The 19,282-nt window shown below is 46.3% G+C and overlaps 2 protein-coding genes across 5 annotated transcripts; both read left to right on the top strand.

Annotated features, from left to right (window-relative positions):
* The first annotated feature begins 1,424 nt into the window (after nt 1–1,424).
* Nucleotides 1,425–17,203, top strand: LOC120698647 (uncharacterized protein At5g08430-like). 4 transcript variants are annotated; one of them, XM_039982348.1, is made up of 16 exons: nt 1,425–1,939; nt 2,838–2,917; nt 3,790–3,983; nt 4,929–5,799; nt 6,082–6,197; nt 6,909–6,968; nt 7,852–7,902; nt 8,154–8,224; nt 8,375–8,544; nt 8,970–9,026; nt 9,099–9,155; nt 9,307–9,363; nt 15,701–15,763; nt 16,068–16,130; nt 16,255–16,291; nt 16,467–17,203. In XM_039982348.1, the coding sequence occupies exons 1-15, from the start codon at nt 1,740–1,742 to the stop codon at nt 16,287–16,289; spliced, it is 2,145 nt and encodes a 714-aa protein (XP_039838282.1). In that variant the 5' UTR covers nt 1,425–1,739; the 3' UTR covers nt 16,290–16,291; nt 16,467–17,203. The 4 variants fall into 4 exon arrangements, 3 of the variants coding, with proteins under 3 accessions (XP_039838282.1, XP_039838283.1, XP_039838284.1); XR_005684974.1 differs by lacking the exon at nt 9,307–9,363 and adding an exon at nt 9,389–15,478 and having other exon boundaries at nt 1,426–1,939; XM_039982349.1 differs by lacking the exon at nt 9,307–9,363 and having other exon boundaries at nt 1,426–1,939.
* Nucleotides 17,204–17,712: 509 nt separating this feature from the next.
* On the top strand, nt 17,713–18,099 carry LOC120700763. The gene has a single exon (XM_039984994.1). It carries the CDS (start codon nt 17,713–17,715, stop codon nt 18,097–18,099), a length of 387 nt encoding a protein of 128 aa, XP_039840928.1.
* The last annotated feature ends 1,183 nt before the right edge of the window (nt 18,100–19,282 follow it).

Below are 19,282 nucleotides of genomic sequence, written 5' to 3'. Positions count from 1 at the left end.
GCGGGATACTGGGGGGAGGTTATTTGGCCACTGCCGCACGATGGGTTTTAATGGGCCGTCGGTTTTTGTCTTTTTCTTTTTTGATTTAACTTCTAAATTCCGCAAACTATACTAAATGAACGAATTTTTGAGAAAATCTGACACCATTAGATTCGCCGCACCTTGAAGTATTTTTAGGATTTTTTTAAAATTTTTTCATTTTTTTGAATTCAAATTTGAATTTTGAATTTGGACCGGTTTGGTATTGGTCCAAACCGGAACCGAGCCGGACCGGTTTGACCGGTTCCCACTGGTTTTGCAAACCCTGGTGCCCGCTCACACTCTGGATCACCTATTTGCTGTGGCCCCGGTTTGGCACGCATGACGTGCGGCTGCCTGCCTTGTGCCTAGACGAAACGAAACGAGCAGCGCGTGAAAGCCACACCACACAACGACAGGTTTCCGCGACCTCAGTGAAACGCGACCGGAGCCCATTGTGACATGCGTACCCGAGAAGAATACTCTTACTCTTATACACCATGGAAAGGGAGGGCTCGGAGCGCCTGGCTGTTGTGGGCATGACACGTGTCCTGAAGAGAGGAAGCCCAACGCGGGGTATGGATTCAGCCCATACGCAACAATCAGCCCATTCGTGTCTTGAAGAGAGGAATCCCGACGCGGGCCATGGATTTGGCCCACACGCAACAATCAGCCTATTTTCTGTTCTATACGCATACGTAACCACAATATATTAATCATTTTGCTCTATATTTCCAAGTGAGCGCGGCGTAACACGCAATTTACCTAGTGATCATCATTCATCAAGGAAAAAAATAGTTAGGTTCTCTAGGATAGGTTGCTGCTCCTCACTGATGTAATAGATATGATCCGGAAACAGCAGGGAGAGACCCGAGCGAGTGCACAGGGGAGCGGTGCGCGGAACCTCTGCCCGCAGGGAGAGACCCGAGGCAGCGATCTTACTAATTTTCGAAGTACTAAATAAAATCTATTTATAAATATTTTATATAGATGGGTTGTAAATCGCGAGTCGAATCTAATAATGATAATTAATTTATGATTAGTCAATAATTAGCGGATGATTACTGTAGCATCGCTATTGCAAATCATGGATTAAGTAGGCTCATTAGATTTGTCTCACGATTTACAATTTATCCATACAAAAAGTTTTGTAAATAGACTTCATTTAGTACTCCATACATTTCTCGAAATATTCGATGTGATGTTTTTTTTTAAGTTTACGGAGTCAGGTCTGTTTAGCCTCACTCTTCAGCCCCGAGGCACACGCACAGGGCACACCCCACCCCACCCCCCACGGAAACAAATCCTCTACAGTAACTGCAGGAGGACTGAGCCGCTGTCACGCGGGCCAGGAGATCACCTGGGCCACACGGCAGTGGTCGAGTCCCTCTGCAGTTACTGCAGAGGAGACTCATCCAGGCCCACACACTTGACGACCTCTCCCTCCTCGGAATCCACCCCCCGCCGCCACGCTTGCCTCGCCGGCCTCGTCTGCCCGCACCCCGCAGTCCCCCAAGCACTTAGACCGTCCACAGCGGCCGGAGCATCCCCCGTCGAGGAAACCCAGGAAAATCCCCATCCCCCCGCCCGGATCCGATTCCACATTGCACTAGTAAGCGTCGAGGAGCATCTCGCGTCCGATCCGGCTCCCCTGCGTTCCGGCTCGCGGCACCGGCGTCGATTTCGCCGGCCGGCGGGCGCCGCTGGGGTGGGGGGCGGCGATGGGGAACCGGACGAGGAGCGGGAGGCGCCGCCGTGCCAGCGGCGGCGACGGGGGGAGCGCGAGCGCGAGCGGGAGCAAGCGCCTGCGGTGGGTAACGGAGGAGGAGCTGGAGGAGGAGGCGGGGCCGGGGGATGGGGAGGACGAGGACCTCTGCTTCGTCTGCAAGGACGGCGGCGAACTCCGCATCTGCGACTACAGGTTCGCCCGCCCGCGGTGCTCCCTCCCCTCTCTATCTCGTTTCGTAATCCCGCGCGCCGCCCGGAGAGGAGAGGGGGAAGTGGTGTTGGTTGGTGATTACGGAGCCAGCGGGACTGAGGCTCGAGATAGAGTGCGCGTAGGTAGGGCCGTTGGGGGATGAGCAAAGCCGCATGCTTTCGCGGAGCTGCAAAATCGGGAGGATGCTTGTATGGCTGTGCGCACGCTTTGGCATTGCTGCTGCGGGGCTAGTAGGGGTTAGTGCAGTGTTTCCCTAAGACCCAAACCGTTGATGGAAGGACCCGGGTTATGCAAACATCGACCAATCATCAGTCCTGTTGCCTGTCAGTTTGTGATTTATCCACCCTGTTTGTAGCATGGTTCTAAGTAGCGGTCTAAGGGGTTTAGCGGCTGGACTCTAAAAACAACTAATAGCGGGCTAAATGAAGCTATAGCGGCTAAATTATACATGAGTTCAAATAGCTGTACTCTGACTCAAATAGCTATATGGCGCTATAGTGGAAGCTATAGCTGGAGATTTAAAACCTTAGTTTGTAGTGAGTGCTGTAGCTCTAGGCTGGAAACGGAGTTGGCGTTGGCGCCAAGTCTCCTTTTCTTGCAGGGCACGTTGTCACCTTGTCGGTTGCTCACTCATCGAATTACAGTGACTGTTGGGGTGTTATTCCTTTTAAATAGCGAGTTCGTCGAGGTTGTCGTGTAGTGTAGTGAAGTTTGTTGATTGACATTGAATTGGACAATGATGTTGACTTTATCCCTTGGTATCATGCTGTTATTAATTATTCATCTATAAGGTGTTGAATTACTATGTATCATTGCTGTAGCCCTTTTTCTGTGTCCCCGAGATTTTCACCAACTATGTCATCTCTCTTCTTTCTTCCAGGAGCTGCCACAAAGCTTACCATCCTGGTTGCGTGGGGAAAAGTGTAGACTTCCTCAAATCGGATGAAGAATTCATTTGTGGTGAGCATTTAGTTGGTCTTTCTTAAATCTTTCTATGAGTGCGCATCATTGTTGTGAAAGTGCATGTGTCTTGACAAATCACTCCCTTACTTTTTAATAAAGAAACCATATCAGAGTATACATTGCTTATTCTTTGTTCTTTGTTCTTTTTAGCTACCTCTTCTTACTCTAGGCATCGTATGATTGGGGACAGCAATATCCAGCTCAATATTTGGAAAAATGAGTTTTTTTGGGAAACATGAGCCTACAATTTTTCTGGCAGCCAACTAATTGGGTGAACACATAAATGAAATAATCGCTTAATAGGCACAGGATCAAACCTAAAGCTCATAACTGGAAATATACTTCAGTTGTGACTTTTGCTCCTGGTTTCATTTGCGTGTTGTGTACTTCAGTTCCCCACTAGATTATCAGTTATCCTGAATATGTTGGCCCCTGGAACCCAAGGACCAGGTAAGCAACACGCTCACCTCCCTCTCCCTCACCTCAGTTCAAGGTTGAAGAAGAGCTGAGCTCCTCTGCACACACACGCACACTGCTCTCTGCGTTGGCTGAGAGCTGGACACTAGGATGTGGCAAATGAACTACCTTTTCACATTGCATTGCATTCATATTTATACACAATTGCTACCTACTCTAAGGTACAACAAGGTATGGCTGAGTACAGCCCCACTACTCTAGTACTGCTCAGATCATGCCACTAGCAGCATGGCTGATGACTTCTATCACTATTTGTACAATAGTGGCCTAGTGCCATAAGTCAAGAATTGCTGCAAGCTGCTGCAGACTGCCTGCTGAACCTTGACCAAGATTAAGAGTGGGCAAGCAGCAGATTATGTCTCACAGAATATTGGCTAAACTAAAATTTGCAGAATGGCATACATGCTCTATTTGCGAAGGACGTTCCCGCTACAATTGCTTCTGCTGTCCACAGAACACCTTCTGCCAAGGTTGTGTGGCACAGGCGGAATTCGTCCCAGTCCTGAGGAAGACAAAGGGATTCTGCAGTAACTGTTTAAGGATGGTCATCATGATTGAGAAGAATGTTGATGTTGACTCTGATGGGGTAATTACATGACCTCTGTGAAATTTCCTAGTTTTCCCTACTGTCATGCCATATATATTTTTTTTACTATTGTTGGTTCTCCCCATTTTGTCATCTGGAAATATCTGATAATATTCTGTACTGGAAGTAATGATTTGATTGCAGCTTTAGGAAGTTCCTATAACTGTTGCTAACAGGACTGTTTCTTACAAGAGTGAAATGCATACGGGTCCTTCTTCAACTTTTCCCGGACTCTCACCTAGGTCCATAAACTCTCAAATTCACAATATATGTCCTTCAACTTTTCAAGTGGTTCGCTCCAAGCCTCCAAGTGAGAATCGGGGTCCCAGGTCCATAATAGGACCTAGACTGAACCAGTTAAAAGTTTAAACCCAGATCCTCACTTTGAGAGTTTATGGACCTGTGTGAGAATGCAGGAAAGTGCCTTTAAGGACCCCAAGTGCATTTCACTCTTCTAACAAAATAGTTGCTTCCATGTTTTTTTTTTGGTGAAAATTAGTCTAGAGTAATTTAAGCTTTGGAGTTTTCGCTCAATGCTGGCATTTACTTTTTTCGCTACCTTACCTCAGCCTATGATAGACTCTAGCTATTTTGTTTTTGTTCCACCTTATGGAGATATCTTAATATCTTATAAGTTTCTATGGTCTGAATAATTTGTTGACTTGTGGTTTTTTGCTTGTCGATATCTTCTGGAGATTACTTATATCCTTGTGCCCTGCAAGTAATTGTTGGCTTGTGGTTGTAGCCGGTTCCTGCAAATGTTATTTAGCAGGCCTTGTTTCTTTCATATTTCTAAACATTTCTTTTTAGAATTAATCTAGGGTAGCTTAAATTTCAGAGGCTATTTTTTTTGAGTCAAGGCAGTCTATGCTATGTAGAATCTCTGTTTTTCTCACTCCTCTTGTATGTGCATATATATAATGGTAGTAACTCTGCATTTTCTAGGGGAGGGCTGATTTCAATGACAGGGAAACTTATGAATTTCTATTCAAGGAGTATTGGGAAATAGTTAGAGACAAGGAGGGCTTGACTCTGGATAAACTTGAAGAAGCATATGCTATTCTGAAAAGAGGCCAGAACTGCAAACAAGATTCAGATTTAGAAAAACTTCACGATGAAGAACACAGCTCAGACGATGACTTTGTGGGCAATAGTGATGATGATGGTGAAGAGCCGTCTGCCCGAGCCAAATTAAATGGAACGACAATGAAAATAAAATCTTTCCTGAAGAAAGGCAAGTCAATGAGGAATGGCTTTATGGGCTGGGCTTCGAAAGAGCTCATTGAATTCCTTTTGTCCATTGGGAAAGATACATCAGAAACTCTAGATCAATATCGTGCTGCTGAAGTGGTGAAGGACTACATTCGAAAAAAAGATTTATTGCAAAAAGATAAGAAAAAACTTGTCATTTGTGATGACAAGCTCCAGCTTTTGTTTAGGAAATCAAAAGTAAAGTACAACAAGATATATTACTTGTTAGAAAAGCATATTGCTGCAAACATGATATCAGATGATGAAATCCTTGCTAGTTCTGATGATAACAGTGATTCAGTTATGACAAAGAAAGCTCGTACTGTGAGCTGTCAGCCCAGTACCCTGAAGCGTACTCCTGAAATAAACAAGAGATGTTTTGCTGCTCTTGTTCGTGATAACATTAATCTAATCTATTTGAGGAGATCATTAGTTATGGACCTACTAAAGGAGCCAGCTACATTTGAAAGTAAAGTTGTTGGCTGTTTCGTTAGAATAAAGAATGATCCCAAAGATTACAGTTTCCAAAAGCATAAAATGTTGTACCGGTTTGGAAAAGTAACAGGTAATGCTCGTCGTTTTTATGGGATCCCCCCTTTTAGCATTCTGTGTTTGAGCTTTTGCCATTCCATGCTTAATTTGACTGCATCGTTGCCATTCTTTTAGCAGATGATTAGATCAGCTTCTCATGCATATGCTCCTTTTATTTTGTTGTGCATTGGTCGTTGTCTTTCTGTGGATTGAATAAAAAACAGTGGTGTATTCCATATATGCTTCATCTGTGCTCCGCAGCTTTTAGCATCCAAATATTTGTTCATTCTTTGCTCATCAAAGATATGCACAACAGGCATTAGGAAAACCACTGAAGAATATGAGATAAAAGACACAGCAAATGTTCTTTTATGTATTTTGAACATGCCTGACGTCAACATCTCCATGTTGTCAGATGAAGATTTTGATGAGGTACGATTTACTGTGCCCTCATGTGTGCTGACAGATTTTGATAGCTGCTGTTGAATAGGGGGACATATTTCTACCTGCACCTTTTTTAGCGGTGATAGGATTTTAGCGCCGCCATTCTGTTTTGCTTGCCGGCCTTGTGCGAATCGTGCTGGCAGCGCTCATGCGGAAGGAGAGGAAAGCTCGATGGTGGCAGGCTGGTGGCGCTCACATGGAAGGGGAGGAAAACGGCAGAAGCTTGCTGTGAGGTGAGGTAGGAAGTCGGCGAGGCGAGCACGGTTGCTTGCAGCAATTCTCGATGCGATGATGGTGCCGCGCTGCTTGAGGTAGCGACAAGGCACCCTGAGCGAGAAACAAAGCTGGAAGTGAGCTCATGGCGTTCTATCCCATGGTGAGCTCCAGGCAGGGCAGGAGATAAGAATGTTAGGATAAGGCTGGGGGGTGGCTGGTGGGTCCCACATAATGGAGGATTATTTTGTACTTTAAGCTGCAGGTTTTACAAGATCCCTAAATTGCTTAGCGGCGCTATCACTAGTGTTTAGAGATGGGCACCACTAAATGCAATAGCCCGCGATTTAAAACATTGATTAACTATCAAACTGCAGTTATTATTGTTATTTCTCATTTGAAATGTTAGTTTCCTCCCTTTCAATTTCTTTTTTTTTCAATGCATGCATGATGCTATGCAAAACGTTTTATTGTTTATTATAACAGGAAGAATGTGAAGATCTTCGTTTGCAGGCCCAGAATGAATCCTTTGAAAGGTATACTGTGGTAAGTTACTCGTTTTTCTTGTTTCCTGGCGGTGCAGTAGTAGATGATAACACCAAGCATTGAGGTTCGTTTGATAGGCACTCTTTGGTGATAGCTAGAAAAAACAAATCAATAAACTGCCAGAATGCCTTTTAGGCCCAAACAAGTTGGGTTAGGGTAGAGATGAAAAACAACAAGAGTCATGTGCCTACTTCTATAAAGCCAGATGCCATCTCATTCTTTGGTGCATTGCATTGAATAATAAAAGAGCCACCAGAACCTTTTCCTGTCTGACAGTTGTATCTTTATCGATGAACTGATGATCCAGTATCACAGTAATTTGATGTTTGGGTACAATTTCTGAAGGAATTTGCATTGATATACCTTAGACATTGCTCTAACTACGCTATCAAGTATTGCATGTTCATAATGCTTACACCAAATCATGTCATGGATTATTATTTGTATTTGAAGTCTTTCAGTGCTGTATTTGTAAAACTACCAGCAAACAATACTGGAGAGAATTTTCTCCTGTTGGATATGTTCCAAATTCAATCGCCCATGATAAAGGCCGACTTCTGACGGAGCGTAGCGGAGGCCCTTGTTAGGGTTTTCACCGAGATTATTCTCTTGTAAGCCGCCATACGGCGTTGTAACCCAAAACTCTTGAAAATAGTGAGAAGTGTTGCTGGCTGGCGCCCGTGGTTTTCCCCCTTCTCATTGGAGGGGTTTTCCACGTAAAATCGTGTGTCTCCGCTGTGATTGATCTTACTTGTTTCATCGTTTAGTCGCCGTTACTTGTAACATCTCCTGTTTGGGCATATGCTTGTTTGTTTTATTGAGTATTTTGTCTGACTTATGTGCTAAGGTTCTTCTAGTCGTCTTAACTTGCTGGATTCAACAGGGTGATCTTGAGGATAAAGCAAGAAGCTTACGCAGGGACATCATGAGTCATGTAAGTATGCTACAATATCAGATTAACTTTGCACATTATCTTGTACTGAAAAATGATTGCGTTTTGAATTGGGCTAAACTTCCTTTTCTGTTAAGTCAATAATCACAATTTGCATCTCAATTCTGATTACTTGGTTGCACTAAGATCTGCACTTTTGGCTCTCAGAAATGTTTTCTTACAGATACTCTATTAATTTCACCTATTATTTGTTTGTTAGAGATTGTAACCGAGTGGCCATTACTCTCTTTCAGTGGATCAATAAAGAACTTCAGAGACTAGATAGATTAATTGACAAGGCGAACGAGAAAGGTTGGAGACAGGAATATCCTTGCTGCATGAGCTCTTTTGATCATGAAGTGATGTTTCTTAATGCTTAATTCAATCTTGTTTCCATGTTTATGATTGTTAATGTACTTTAGACTCAAGTGAACTTTGTGATGTACTGTTATATCCTTGACTGGTTATATTTTACTAAGGATGCATACCTGGATAAGAAACAGCTCTTACACAAACCATCTGAACAACAACGTCTACTTGAAGAGGTCCCACCAGTTATTCCAGAGATGGAAGATGGTAAAGATACTGAAGTTCAAGTTACAACAAGAGACAAGTCTACTAAGAAGAGCACTGTTGCTTTTCAAGGTGACACTCCTAGGAATTGTTGGCCAGGATTTTCTATGATTGCTAATTGTTACTCAGTTGAATCTGTGTCACGTTAAGTCTATTCAGAGAAATCAACAGAAATAAATTCTGGACACACTTGATATTTTCTTTGCATCATCAGTTCTCTCTGCTCTTTGCATCATCAGTTTTCCTTTCTGCTATCTTTTTCTCTCTCTTTTTTTTTGCTTAGGTTTGTGATGTTAATTTATATAACTTTACACTAGGGTTGCCTCGTGTAGTGTTCTTTATTTTGAATACAAAGACACTAAAAGTAGGTCATTAGATACATCACATTGACTGAAAGGAGTCACTACTCTTTTTGGCATTCTCTTGTTTATATCATTGATTTTTTTCAGTAACATTTTTTATTAAATGTGAAGCAAACACCATTTACCTTTTTGCAGGTACCAATGCAGAAAGCATTGTTTCTTTGAAAAGATGCTCAGAAGAAAAATATAAAGGTTTGCTTATATAATTTGCTTTCAACTGCATTTAATGAGAGGCGAACATTATGATATTTTCTTTTTGGGTAGGTAACAATGGGAAAAGAGCATCACTTCTGAAGAGCTGCGCTCAAGAAAAATTCAAAGGTTTTGCATTTGCTTAATATGACCAGCACTTCTGTTTTGAACTTCTATAGGAGGTTAATCCTTTTGTTTTGGTACTGATTGGGGGAGAATTCTTTGCTTGAATGTTTCTTCAGAAGGAAAATATAAAGGGTTGCACTGTAATTTGTTGTAGGTACTGTCGGGAAGAGAGAGCTTTCCTTGAAAAGTTTATCAGAAGAAAAATCTGAAGGTTTGCTTATTCAACATACATTCAGCGGCGAAGCCAGCCCCAGAAATCACCTAGGGCGGCTACTGTAGCAAGCCGAGGCCAAGCGCTGCTCCGTCGAGCGGCTGGGCGCTGCCGCACTGGGGCCTGGAGGCCTGGCCGGCGCTGGCGCCCGGCGGCCTAGCGGCTGCGCGCCTGGCCACCTGGGAACAGGGAGCCGTCGGGACTCGGGAGGCCGGAGGCGGGCTGGCTGCGTGCCGTGCGAGGGGGGCAAGGCCAGCCGCCTCCCGCCGGCATGGCACCGCAGGCCGCAGCCCGCAGGTCGGCAGGTGGCGAGCGGAGCGGCCGAGCGCTGCGGCGCAGCGAGGAAGAGCCGACGAGCGGGGAATGGGGAAGGGAAAACGGGAGACCTAGAGTCCTGGGTGCCTATCTGCCTGCTGGGCCGATGGCCGCGGCCCAGTCCAGCCACGAGTGACGAGCCTCCAGCCGAAGCCCACGAGGCCACGACGCCTGCCCAGCCCCATCTTCACCAATCACCACCGGCGAGGCGCCACATCGGGGCGCCCGGACTAGCCGACGGCCGACGGCGTCGCCGCGTCGTCCTCAGCTCCCGTGGGAATCCCGGCCAGGCGGACCTAGGGCGGCCGCCCTAGCTCGCCCTAGTGGTGGCTTCGCCACTGCATACATTTGCTTTGATTCTGTGAAGTTGTCTCTTTGATATAAATTTTTAGTTGGTAGTTTGGTAGTGAGAAACAGCTCAATAACTCATTGCACCTGTTTATTTGTGACATCAAAGACTTTGGAACTTAACACTAAGGAGCTATCCGTGCCCAAATGGTACTCTTAACTAATTTTGCCATATGATATAGGATAAACTTAGTCTGTCCAATGTTTTGCTCATTAATTATAGGATAAACTGGTTCCATGACATCAAAAGTGTTAGGAATATGAAGACCCATACACTATAGGCCCATATGGCCCATGTACATATCTTCATGTAGACAACAGAGCTACGACTCTTCTATTCTTCCTCTCTTTGTTCATTCTATCTTCATCTGTAACATGGTATCAGAGCGGGTTCGATAGCCCCGCCCGAGATTCATTTTTTTTCTGCTGCCGGCCGCCGGCCGCCGGCCGCCAGCCACCTGTCGTGACGGCGACTTGTCCGGCTGCCCGTCTCATCCGCCGCCTATTGCTGCCGCCGTCCGCCCATCGCAGCCTCCAGTCCGCCGCCTGCAGCCTCGCGTCCGCCGCCCATCGCGGCCTCGCGTCCGCCGCCCGTCGCGGCCCTTCGCCGTCGCGGATCCGCACGTTGCGGGCTGCCTGCTGTTCGCCTTGGCGCCGTCCGTCGAGGCTGTCTGTCTAGGCCTCCTTCCTTGCCGCCTCCGCAGTGCAGAAGAGGGAGAGGGGGGGGGGGGGCGGTGCGGTTGTGCTGCTGGACTCCTCCAAGCTGTCTGTCTCTGCTCTGCTTGCGGATGCCACTTTTGTTTTTCTCGGGAAGTATTGGATTTGGTGCCGTGATTCAAATTGGGCCTATTTCTGCTAGCTGTTGCTATCTGCTGGTGTGATTGTTCTTGTGCATCGGCTGTCGTGGAGTAGCAGTCATACGTCTATCTGGTCTGGTGCTCTCTGCCACTGGCTCCTTAGTTCTTCTATATTGCCGCTGCATACTGGTGGTCTGCATCCGTGACATCACCATCATTGCTTATTGGTGCCGCTTCTCTTCAAGAATAGTCACTGCCCAAATTCTCTGATTTGAGTACAAGTATCAACATTTCTTCAACATGTTGCAATCCAGTGTTATGGCTAGTGATATCAAACTTGATGTTGGGGTTCATACTTGTGGAACTGTGTCGATTGCTGCTGCCTCTCAGAACATTGCTTCGCAGTCTTGGATTCTGGATTCAGGGGCTTCTTTTTATGTGACGTCTGACAAGTCTAAGTTGGTAGCATGTAAACCAGTCACTAATGTTACTTCTATCCACACTGCTGATGGTACATCATGTCATGTTACTCATCAGGGTTCTCTTCACTCTCCCCTTTTTTATATACTCGATGTTTCCTGTGTACCTCAGCTATCTATGAATCTTCTATCAGTGGGTCAAATAGCTGATATGAACTGCTTTGTTGGATTTGATAATTCGTCATGTTTTATCCAAGATCGTCAGAGTGGAAGTGTGATTGGGGCTGGTCATCGCCGTAGAGATTCTTCTAACCTCTATGTTCTGGACACTTTACATCTTCCTTCTTCCACCACTCGTGTGTCACTAGCTGTGTCATCATCAGCTTCATCTTTCGCCAAGTGGCATCATCGTCTTGGCCACCTATGTGGGTCTCGATTGTCTACGCTGATCCATGAGGGTCGTCTTGGTCGTATTCCTATTGATTCTAGTTTCCACTGCAAGGGTTGCAGGCTTGGTAAACAGGTACAACTCCCATATTCTAGTAGTACTTCTCATTCTACTCGACCTTTTGATCTTATTCACTCAGATGTCTGGGGTCCTTCACCTTTTGCTTCTAAGGGTGGTCACAATTACTATGTCATTTTCATTGATGACTATTCTCGATACACTTGGATCTATTTTATGAAACATCGATCTCAACTGTGCTCTATTTACCAGTCCTTTGCTTGCATGGTGCACACTCAATTTTCTACTGCTATTAGAGTTTTTCGTTCTGATTCTGGAGGTGAATACTTGTCTTCAGCTTTTCGCCAGTTTCTCACATTCGAGGGCACCCTTGCTCAGCTCTCATGTGCAGGGGCTCATGCTCAGAATGGTGTTGCTGAGCGTAAACATCGCCATCTTATTGAGACTGCTCGGACACTTCTCATTGCATCTTTTGTGCCGTCTCATTTTTGGGGAGAAGCTGTCTCAACTGCTATTTATCTTATTAATCGGCAACCTTCCTCCAAACTTGCTGGAAAATGTCCTGGTGAGATTCTTTTTGATATACCTCCTAACTATGACCATCTCCGAGTGTTTGGGTGCACATGCTATGTCTTACTTGCATCTCGTGAGAGAACTAAGTTGACCGCTCAGTCTGTTGAATGTGTTTTTCTGGGATATAGCCCCGAGCACAAGGGTTATTGTTGCTATGATCCTTCCTCGCGTCGCATGCGTATCTCTCGTGATGTGACATTTGTTGAGAATCGTCCTTTCTTCTATAACCCCTCTACCCAGCCCTCATATTCTCCCACAGAGTCCACATCATTTCTTTTTCTTCCTCCCATTTCATCTAGTGATGCTGCCATACCACCACCACCACCACCACCACCTCCTGTTACCCTTATTCCTGATCCTATTCCTTCCGCTACATCCACTCCACCACCTCCGCCCTCTAAACCACCTATAACACATGTCTACACTCGTCACACAGGGCTTCCGCCTAGTCCTACCTCCTTGACCAGTCCTGATACTCCTGTTTTAGCTGAATCTGACAATATTGATGAGTCACATGCTATCTCTGATGAGTTACAGGCTGGTCCACGATATAATCTACGGGATCGCACTACTATTGAGCTTCCTGCCAAGTTGAGATTTCCACATGTGAATGCTGTTATTGTTGAGCCATCTACTTATCAAGAAGCTTCTTGTATTCCAGAGTGGCAGCTTGCTATGTCTGAAAAGCTTGCTGCTCTTGATCGTACATGCACTTGGGATATTGTTCCATTACCGTCGCATGCGACACCCATTACATGTAAGTGGGTATTCAAAATTAAGACCAAGTCAGATGGTTCTATTGAGAGATATAAGGCACGTCTTGTTGTCAGAGGGTTCCAACAGATTCAGGGACGAGATTATGATGAGACATTTGCTCCTGTTGCTCATATGACTACTGTTCGTACTTTGATTGCAGTGGCTGCTATTTCTCCTTGGAGTATCTCTCAGATGGATGTTAAGAATGCTTTTCTTTTTTTCATGGTGACTTGCATGAGGAAATTTATATGCAGCCACCCCCAGGTGTTGATGCTCCTTCAGGACATGTTTGTCGACTTCGTCGTGCTTTATATGGCCTTAAACAAGCTCCTTATGCTTGGTTTGAGCGCTTTGTTACTGTGGTTCGGGCTGCTGGTTTTTCCCCTAGTGAACATGATCCTGCCTTATTTATCCATGTCTGTCCACGTGGACGTACTTTGCTGCTTTTATACGTTGATGATATGTTGATAACAGGAGATGATGTGGAATATATTTCTCAGCTAAAGCAGCAGCTTAGTGAGCAATTTCATATGTCTGATTTGGATCCTCTCAGCTATTTCTTAGGAATTGAGGTTATACATTCTGCAAAGGGATACTACCTTTCTCAGTCTAAATACATACAAGATCTTATTGCTTGTTCTGGAATTACTGATAATCGGACGACTGCAACACCTATGGATCTTCACCTGCAGCTTCGCCCTAATGACGGTACACCTCTTGAGGATCCCTCTCGATATCGGCATATTGTGGGCAGTCTTGTTTATCTCACTGTTACTAGACCCGATATTGCTCATGCAGTCTATATTCTGAGTCAGTTTGTGAGTGCTCCTACTTCGGTTCATTTTGGACATTTGATTCGTGTGTTGAGATATTTAAGGGGGACATCATCTCAGTGTTTGCTCTATGCTCGTGATAGTCCGCTTCAGCTTCATGCTTACTCAGACTCAACTTGGGCGAGTGATCCAATAGATCGTCGTTCTATCACAGGTTATTGCATTCTTCTTGGCTCTTCTCCTCTTGCATGGAAGTCCAAGAAGCAAGCAGCTGTATCTCGATCCAGCACAGAGGCAGAACTTAGAGCACTCGCCACTACAACTTCAGAGATTGTATGGCTTCGATGGTTGTTAAATGATTTTGGTATTTCTTGTGAGGCCCCCACACCTCTTCTTTGTGATAATACTGGAGCCATACAGATTGCCAATGATCCAGTAAAGCATGAACTTACAAAGCATATTGGTGTGGATGCCTCATTTACGCGATCTCACTGTCATCAGAAAACAATTGATCTTCAGTATGTACCGTCAGAACTGCAATTGACAGACTTCTTCACCAAAGCACAAACTCGGGAGCAACATCGGCTTCACTTACTCAAACTCAATGCTTCGAATCCTCCGCTTTCGCCATGAGTTTGAAGGGGGGTGTTAGGAATATGAAGGCCCGTACACTATAGGCCCATATGGCCCATGTACATATCTTCTTCATGTAGACAACAGAGCTACGACTCTTCTATTCTTCCTCTCTCTGTTCATTCTATCTTCATCTGTAACAAAAAGATGACACTTTTAGAAATATACCACCGAACTGACTTTGTACATTTCAATACCATTGAAAGATCCCATCTTTTTGACATATGCCAGTCCATCACGTTTTCCTTCCATCAGTTCATTTTTCCGTCAGATGTGATACAAGCGCTGTTATCGTCTATCTGCAAACGTTGCTGGCTTGTTCCCATCCGTCCGGCTCTGGCTGTGCCCTAGCGCGCGGTCCCCTGCTGCCCTTGTTCTACAGTCTTCCCCCCCAAATTAAGCAGCTTGGAACTCAAATCAAACCTTTGTGCCGCTCAGTTGTCAAATACTCAAATTGAAGCTGCAGTCTGCCCAATCGAGCTGTGCCCCAGCCCAAGCTGAGCTTGTTGATGGCCAAAGGAGTCTTCAACCAATCGAGCTCGTCGTCGTGCGTCAGCTGTGCCATAGTTGTTCTCAGCAGCCCATAGGTGCAAAAATCTGCGGTGGCCTGTGGCAGAGTCAAGTTAGGGTTCGGCTGTGGGTGAAAGCTGGATGGAGCGCAGCAGCCTTTGGTGGCGCTTAGCTGGGGTGTGGCCTCGCGCGGAGGTTTGCCTGGGTGTGACAGACTGGCGGAGCCTAACCCTGATGCAGCCATGGGTGGAGAGTGGAGACTGCCTGGGTTGTGGCGGTGTGCGACGAAGCCAGGATGGGGCGTGCTGCATGTGGAGGATGGCTAGGGTGCTTGGTGGTGTTCGGCAAATCTGAGCTATGGACGTGGGTGGAGGTGGGCCGTGACAGATCACGGCAGTCTGAATTGCAGCGTGGCGGCAGCCTGGACCAGAGATGCAGAGGACGAACTTGCTAGAACAGAGAACGCTGAAGATGAGTTGGCTGCAATGCAGAAGGCGGAGGAGGGATGGAAAATGTAATGGAGTGGTAAATTTCCTAACAGTTTTCAATGGTATTAAAGTGTATTGAATCAGTTCGGCGGTGTATTTCTAAAACGAGGATCTTTCAATGTCAACCATTTTTTCCTTAATTATAATGTAATAAAATCCCTGAGTCGTGGATTATGCTTTGCTGTCTGTAGGATTTAAAAATGGAGCATGAGGATTCAGCTACCTTACTTGTTCTCATTTCTATTATTGTTTGATGCAGCTACTAACACCTACACTAGTGGTGGTACAGCTGTAATGGATACTCAGAAACAGGACACTGAAGGTTTTATCTTGTTACCTGTCTTTTCACATACTTGATCCGTCTTCTAGCACCCTTTCCGCTGCATGTGTATCTGCCATGGTGCCATTACATTTTTTTTTATTCTGAGATATCTGAGTATTTGCATCATCATGCATCCAATAATGTATGTGGTATTCCATCTGTTCAAAACCTGGGTGCTAAAGATTAGCTTATACTAACCTGGCATGTCTAAATGTGTAACTTGATTGAGGCATCTTGCTTTGCATTTTGGAGAAATACTAATGCCTGGTTTTCTTGTTTTCACTTTTCATTTTGCATGATGTAGGTGCTGATGGAGGTGTTGATGGTGATACAGCTGGAGTGAATGTTCAAAGGCGGAGCACCGAAGGTTTGTCTGAAATAATTTTTTGAGGATGGTCTTCTATTACCTTTCCTCTTGCTGCTGCTGTATTTTGTGACGCGCACACCATGTTGAGCTACCTGACACTCTTCCTTATTTGGACTTCATACAGCCACAAAAGTCATGTGTTCAAGAGCAGGGTGCTAAAGGTTTGTTCTTACTAGTCTGTCGTTTAACTTCTTTTTGGAGGCAGAGCTATTTTCAGTCATATAAAGTCATACCTGACTTTCTTGTTGCTGCTAGTTTGTTGTTACTTGCTGATTGATTTAGCATGGTATTTCTCTGAAGTTTAAATTCCCCCCCTCTCCTTTCCACTTGTTTCAGCTGCTGATATTATTATCATTGAAGAAGAAGATGATGATCATCCGTGTCAAAGAAGTGGACAGACAGCAATTATTGATCTAGAAGCCAATGATGCCAGTGATACTCATGATGCGCAACACAAGACAAATAACATATCAGGCGGAGTCCACAGAAACGTGAAGGTGAAGGGGGAAGGCTCAGTGCACAGTTGCTTGTGGCATTACATCGATCCTCAAGGCGACGTGCAAGGGCCTTTTTCATTGGAGCGACTGCACGGTTGGTGGAACAATGGCTACCTCCCCAATGATTTCAGAGTCTGGAAGACAGGCCAAACTAGCGACACCGCCATCTCGCTCATAGATGCTCTGCAGGTGATCAATGGGGCCGTGCCAAATACAGGGCCTCATGTTAGATGACTAGATGGACTTATATCGCGGAAAGGGGGAGAGGACTTCTTAGTTGTAAATAGATTTAGTCCTTTGTAACAAATAACATCCTACCCCCACCCCTGCCCCACCAATCTAAAAACCCAGTCACCGAGCAAAACCGATGCTTTGCCTGGCCCTACCCAAGGTGTGGCCTAATTTGGACTGTAAGCTGCCTCACCCTTTGGCCTAGGTGTATTTTGTGCCCGGAAATTGCTTCAGATGTCTGCTTGGCATAAAGCAGTTGTGATCAGATACAATGGGTTCATTTACACAGCACAGACAATGCTCTGCATGGTAGTTTGATGGGAAAACATGCTTTGGTGGATCAAATAATGTCTGAATGATCTGGTATTGTGACGATGTTGCTGAAATGCGCCTGAGCCCTTGACTTCCTTGCATGCGTGTTGGTTGCTGGTTGGCACGCGTTGTGCAGATGCAAGCGTGTGAGCAAGCTGCGAGAGCTGTCCGTGTCCGACGTGGATCGCAAGCCGGCTCAGCCCATACCCTCACGCCAAACCAAACCGATTGCGACATGATCACACCTGACAGCTCCTCCCGATCCCCATCAACCCAAACTTAAATCCAAATCCATCTCGCTCACGATTCCAATTCCAAAACTAGAGTTCCTTATAAACCTCCTCGTCAGCAACCACCTCCGAGAAACAAGAGCAGGTCCAAGCAAGAAACCAGCCACCTCCATGGCCTCCCCGCGCCGCCTCAGCGGTCTCCTGCCGCTCCTCCCGCTTGTCCTCCTCACCGTCGCCTCGGCGTCCGAGTCCGACCCGACGGTCCTGGCGGCCGCGGCCGGCGACGCCCCAGGCCAGCCGAGCGCGTACGAGATGCTGGAGGGGTTCGGGTTCCCGCGGGGCATCCTGCCGGAGGGCGTGACGGGGTACACGTACCGGCCGTCGGACGGCGCGTTCGAGGTGTTCATGGGCGGGGACTGCGAGTTCGACGTCGACGGCGGGTACCGGCTCACGTACCGGCGGAGGATCTACGGCAACGTGGAGGGCGGCAGCATCCGGAACCTCGGCGGCGTCTCGGTGCGGATGTTCCTCCTCAACTGGGGCATCGACCGCGTCGTCATGGAGGACGCCGGCCACCTCATGTTCTACGTCGGCCCGCTCTCGCAGGCCTTCCCCACCGACAACTTCGAGGAGTCGCCGCAGTGCCGGGGCCGCCGCTGCGCCGGCGACGCCGCCGCCTTGGGCGTGGCGGCGGTGTAGGCGGCCGGATCCGTCGGCGGCACGCACCTATCCATGTGGATTGATCTGACGACGGAGAGGGGGATCAAACGATCGAGGTTGTTGATTTGATTCAACTGTACGTGTGTACAAATTAAGACTCAATTGTATTGAAACAAGACGCTTTAATTTGATTTGATTGGGTTTGAAGAGAGTATGTGCGTTTGCGTCAGCGATGATTTTTTAGTGGTCTGCCTAGCTGATTAGAGTAATGTCGATGGTCTGGCTTTGGCTTGTGTCACTCTCTAGGCTACAACAGTGCCGCGCCGCGTGGTCTTGTCTAGCTTGCTCCCACCTCGGATGCTTACAAAACATTCAAATTGCCTCCGAAGGCTTTCGGAATCTTACCTCAATAATTCATTCATCATAGAAAACCAACAAGATTGGTAGAGTATAGACAGCATAAACAACCAGACATTGGAATCTCACATCAATAATTCAGTGTACAGAATAGAAAAACCAACAAGATTTGTATAAACAACCAGCTGGTGGCAAACAAGATGCTGGCAATTTGACCAGATTCCCCTTCGTCATTCGTGTTTTTTTTTAGGGAGGCCGTCGTCATTCGTGGGTGAAAGCGAAACAGGATCTTGCCCATGGGCGTGCATGGGCCCTGCCAGTTGCGTGCGAGGAGTCTGGCCCGTCTCGCGCATGCGGTGGCGCACGCCGAAATCCTATACATTTTCGGAAAGATTTTTCTTCTTCTTCACTTTTCCGTGTTTGAGATTTATACAAATCATCTCATCCATTGAATCTCCTCAATCCTATCTTCTTTCTCCTCCTACCCCCTTTGTCACCATGCCCGCCACCGCCCTCAGCTCGCTGCGCCGCCGCCTTGCCTCCCGCATCGTCGCGAGCGCTGCGACCGCCTGCGCGCCGCACGCCGCCGCCGCTGCGCGGTGCTGCTGCTGCGCTGGTGGCCGCTGCTGCATGCGGCTGCTGGGCTGCTGGACTCTACTGCTGCTGTTGTGCCGCGCCCGCATACACTGTCGCCGGAGGAAAAAAATGTCGCTCAACATTTTTATTTTAATATTTTTCAATATTTTGTTTCCAATTTCAACATTTTGTCTTCACAGTTTCAACATTTTGAAAGTCAAATGTTGAACATGTTTAGCAAAATATTAAGTTAATTCTATTAAGATGTTGAATATATTTGTACCAAATA

Source organism: Panicum virgatum, chromosome 3K (assembly GCF_016808335.1).
Source record: "Panicum virgatum strain AP13 chromosome 3K, P.virgatum_v5, whole genome shotgun sequence".
Lineage (NCBI taxonomy): Eukaryota > Viridiplantae > Streptophyta > Magnoliopsida > Poales > Poaceae > Panicum > Panicum virgatum.
The sequence above is the reverse complement of the archived record's forward strand: the minus strand, read 5'-3'. Positions and strand labels throughout refer to the sequence as shown.